This window comes from Lipotes vexillifer, unplaced genomic scaffold (genome assembly GCF_000442215.2).
Source record: "Lipotes vexillifer unplaced genomic scaffold, Lipotes_vexillifer_v1.1 scaffold528, whole genome shotgun sequence".
NCBI classification, from domain to species: domain Eukaryota; kingdom Metazoa; phylum Chordata; class Mammalia; order Artiodactyla; family Lipotidae; genus Lipotes; species Lipotes vexillifer.
The window spans coordinates 1,334,616-1,337,555 of record NW_006794582.1 but is presented as its reverse complement, the minus strand read 5'-3'; the positions used below and the strand labels follow the sequence as shown (position 1 = coordinate 1,337,555).

At 49.4% G+C, this 2,940-nt stretch overlaps 1 protein-coding gene across 1 annotated transcript in view; it reads right to left on the bottom strand.

Moving 5' to 3' along the window:
• Positions 1 to 71, bottom strand: part of BRPF3 (bromodomain and PHD finger containing 3) — a 29,305-nt gene extending 29,234 nt beyond the window's left edge. The window contains exon 1 of the mRNA XM_007467267.1: positions 3 to 71. Coding sequence (XP_007467329.1) covers positions 3 to 50 — 48 coding nt within the window. The 5' untranslated portion in view covers positions 51 to 71. The remainder of the gene's footprint in view (positions 1 to 2) is intronic.
• Positions 72 to 2,940: the final 2,869 nt, after the last annotated feature.

The window sequence follows — 2,940 nt, the reverse complement described above, 5'->3', positions numbered from 1 at the left end:
GCGCGCGGCCCCTCGGCTTTCTGCCGTGACTTCCGGCGAGGCTTCCTCATGGCACCCGGGAACCAACGAGACAGGCCTAAGGAGAGGAGGCCAGGAGACTGTGAGCCAGACGTTCAGGCATGCATGCATTCATTTACCCTTCCATCTGATCAAATGGCCACTGAGCAAACTGGCTATTCCCTCTGTCTGAACATCCTGCCCCTCAGGTATCCACATGGCTTGCTCTTTCACCTCCTCCAAGTCTTTCCATAAACAGTGTTTCTCAGTGAGACCTATGACCATTCTATCCAAAATTGCAAATCCCTTTCCCCCACCAGCAATCTTTCATCCTGCTTTATATTTCACTATAACACACACCAATTTTTACTGTGCTATGTAATTTATATATTTATCATGTATATTTGTTTCCTTCCTCTAGAATGTAAGGTCCATGAGGGGAGGGATTTTTGCCTGTCTTGTTCACTGCTGTATCTCCAGCACCTGGAATGGTGCCTGACTCCTAAGTAAGCATTCTATAAGTGTTAGCTGAATGAAATGAGAAATCAAACACTCATGATCCCTGCCCTCAAGCAGCACTGTCTGACTGAAGGGACAGAAAAGTAAACACAACAGATCACTACAGATCAATGCAACATGGGGAGAGAGCTAATGTTCTAATGAGGTATATAAGGCTGTGGGACAGCTAACTATGGAAAAGAGGGTGGTGGTTAAGGCTTAGGAAAGGAGTAAACAAGAACAGCATCCACTTACAAGCTCTACACATGACCTGTGGCACCATAGGGGATCAAAAATCCACAGGTCTAGAGCCCTCTCCCAACCCATCTTACCATGATCCATGATCAGAAGCCCTATCCCCGACCATGCCCAGGGGTGAAGGGGTAAGGCACCTGAAATGTCTATCACATGTGGTCTAAGGACTTCAAACTACAATGTGAAGGGTATTCTCTGCAAAAGGCAGCATTCAGGATGCACTGCCTAGTACATCTCTAAGCAGAAACCCTGGAAGCTCTGGGTGTGGCCCCAAGTGGCTTATGTGGGACCCTCACTGGACCTAAGGCCAAGGTAACTGGGGCAATATCTGGGGTAAACTCTAAATGCATCTGTTACTTCAAAAGCCCCTCCCTCCCAAAATACATCCAGTCCACCCTTGTGCAACAAAGAGAAAGCTCTAAATTTTTCCCATTGTTCTCTGGGATGGAGGGAATTATGACAAGCTCACAAGGAGCTGTGGTCACAGTTACTGAGGCCATCAATACTAAGAAAGACCTTTGGGGATATGGTGCCCTGAGGTGCCGGCAGAGACTTGGAAGGGTATGAACAGGGAGACGATTTCAAGGAGAAAAACAGAATTTGTCACCTTGCTTGCAGGATCTACCATCTTTATAAAGTGGAGATGGTGATGATAATGTAGCACACTTTCACAAACTACAAAGGCCTTTTACTTTTAATATTTTTCACAACTACTTTGGAAGGGAGAATAGATATCCTCATCTCCATTTTACAGATGAAGACACAGAAGCTCAGAAAGGTGTCACTACCCCTAAAACTGGTAAGTGACAGAGCTACAATTCAAACCCAGATCTTCTGATCTGCTCAAGCCATCTCACTAGGACACAAGAACACCACAGAGATGCTGAGGTCTGGTACAAAAAGAGGCTCTGAGGCAATCCAGGTACTAATCTTGGCCCTGTGTGACCCGGAGAAAGTCACTGAAACGTTCTGTGCCCGCACACTCCATCAGTAAAATGAAATTAATAAAGTTTATTTCTTAAGGGTTGCTATTTGGTAATAAAGTATTCTTAACATCCTTATTTTAAAAGCCTTCCAATCCCAAAGTCTGACTGAAAGAAACAAACATAAAACAACTTGGCTGAGGCACAGTGCCAGGCAGGCACAAACCCTATTTGGAACCAAAGGAAAGAGAATCATTCGCAGAAATTCTGTCCAGGTTCCAGAGACCCTTGGCCACTACATGCCTGACAAATGCCAAATCCCTGGGGGTGGCCCGGGCCGAGAGACCTGCTTTATTATCCCCACCATGTCAAGGGCATGCAGACCCTTGCAGAGGTGTGAAAATCTACCTCAATAGTAACTTGAAATGGTTCAGAAAGGGGATGTAGCTACTCCTTTGTCAAAGCTATGATATATTTCTCCTCCCTACCCGATACCTCCTAGAGTATCTCTCAATCAAGCAGCAAGTATCTACAGAGGCCTCTGTTGTCCTAACCAAGCCTCTAGACACTGGGGGGCCAACTCCAGAGGGGGAAGGGCTGCTGCTGAGGAAAACCAAATGAGTTTCGCCCTCAAGGAGCTTACAGTCTAGTTTTTTGGCGGGGAGTTTCTCATCCCACACAGCCCTTCCCACATACACAGCTCCAAATACCTCCAACACCCCCAGAGGTCTACCCGGCAACCCCTGAGCCCCCACTCGCCCACCCCACCCAGGTCCGCGAAGAATAAGGAGTTTCTGCAATTAGACTGTTCCCCCTGCACCCCACACGAGATACTCATGAGACAAATAAGGACCCCAGCCAAGGCTCCCGCCCCTTTAAAGGGGCACCTCTTCCAGAAGAATCCTGACCCTTCGGAGAGGAAAGGAGGGAAATAACATCTCCTCACCAGAGGGGAGGGAGCGAGCGTGCCTGAGACAGACGCGGAGTCCGACCCTCAGACAGAGAAAGCTAGCGCCTGCGAACAAGCGGGTCACAGAGGCAAGCGCCCATTGGCCGCCTCACCTGCCCGTCTGGAGGAACAGGGGGCCAAGGGACGCTCAGGGGGTGGAACTCTCCTCTGGCCTGACCAATTGGAGAGCGTGGCGGGGGCGGGGCTCGGCGGCTCGGCTTCCAGGGCCAGGGGGGAAACAAGATGGCGGCTGCGGGAGGGGGTCTTCGCTTTTCAGCTGCCCCCCTCACCCGCCTTTTCCTTCTCCGCTGCCACCCT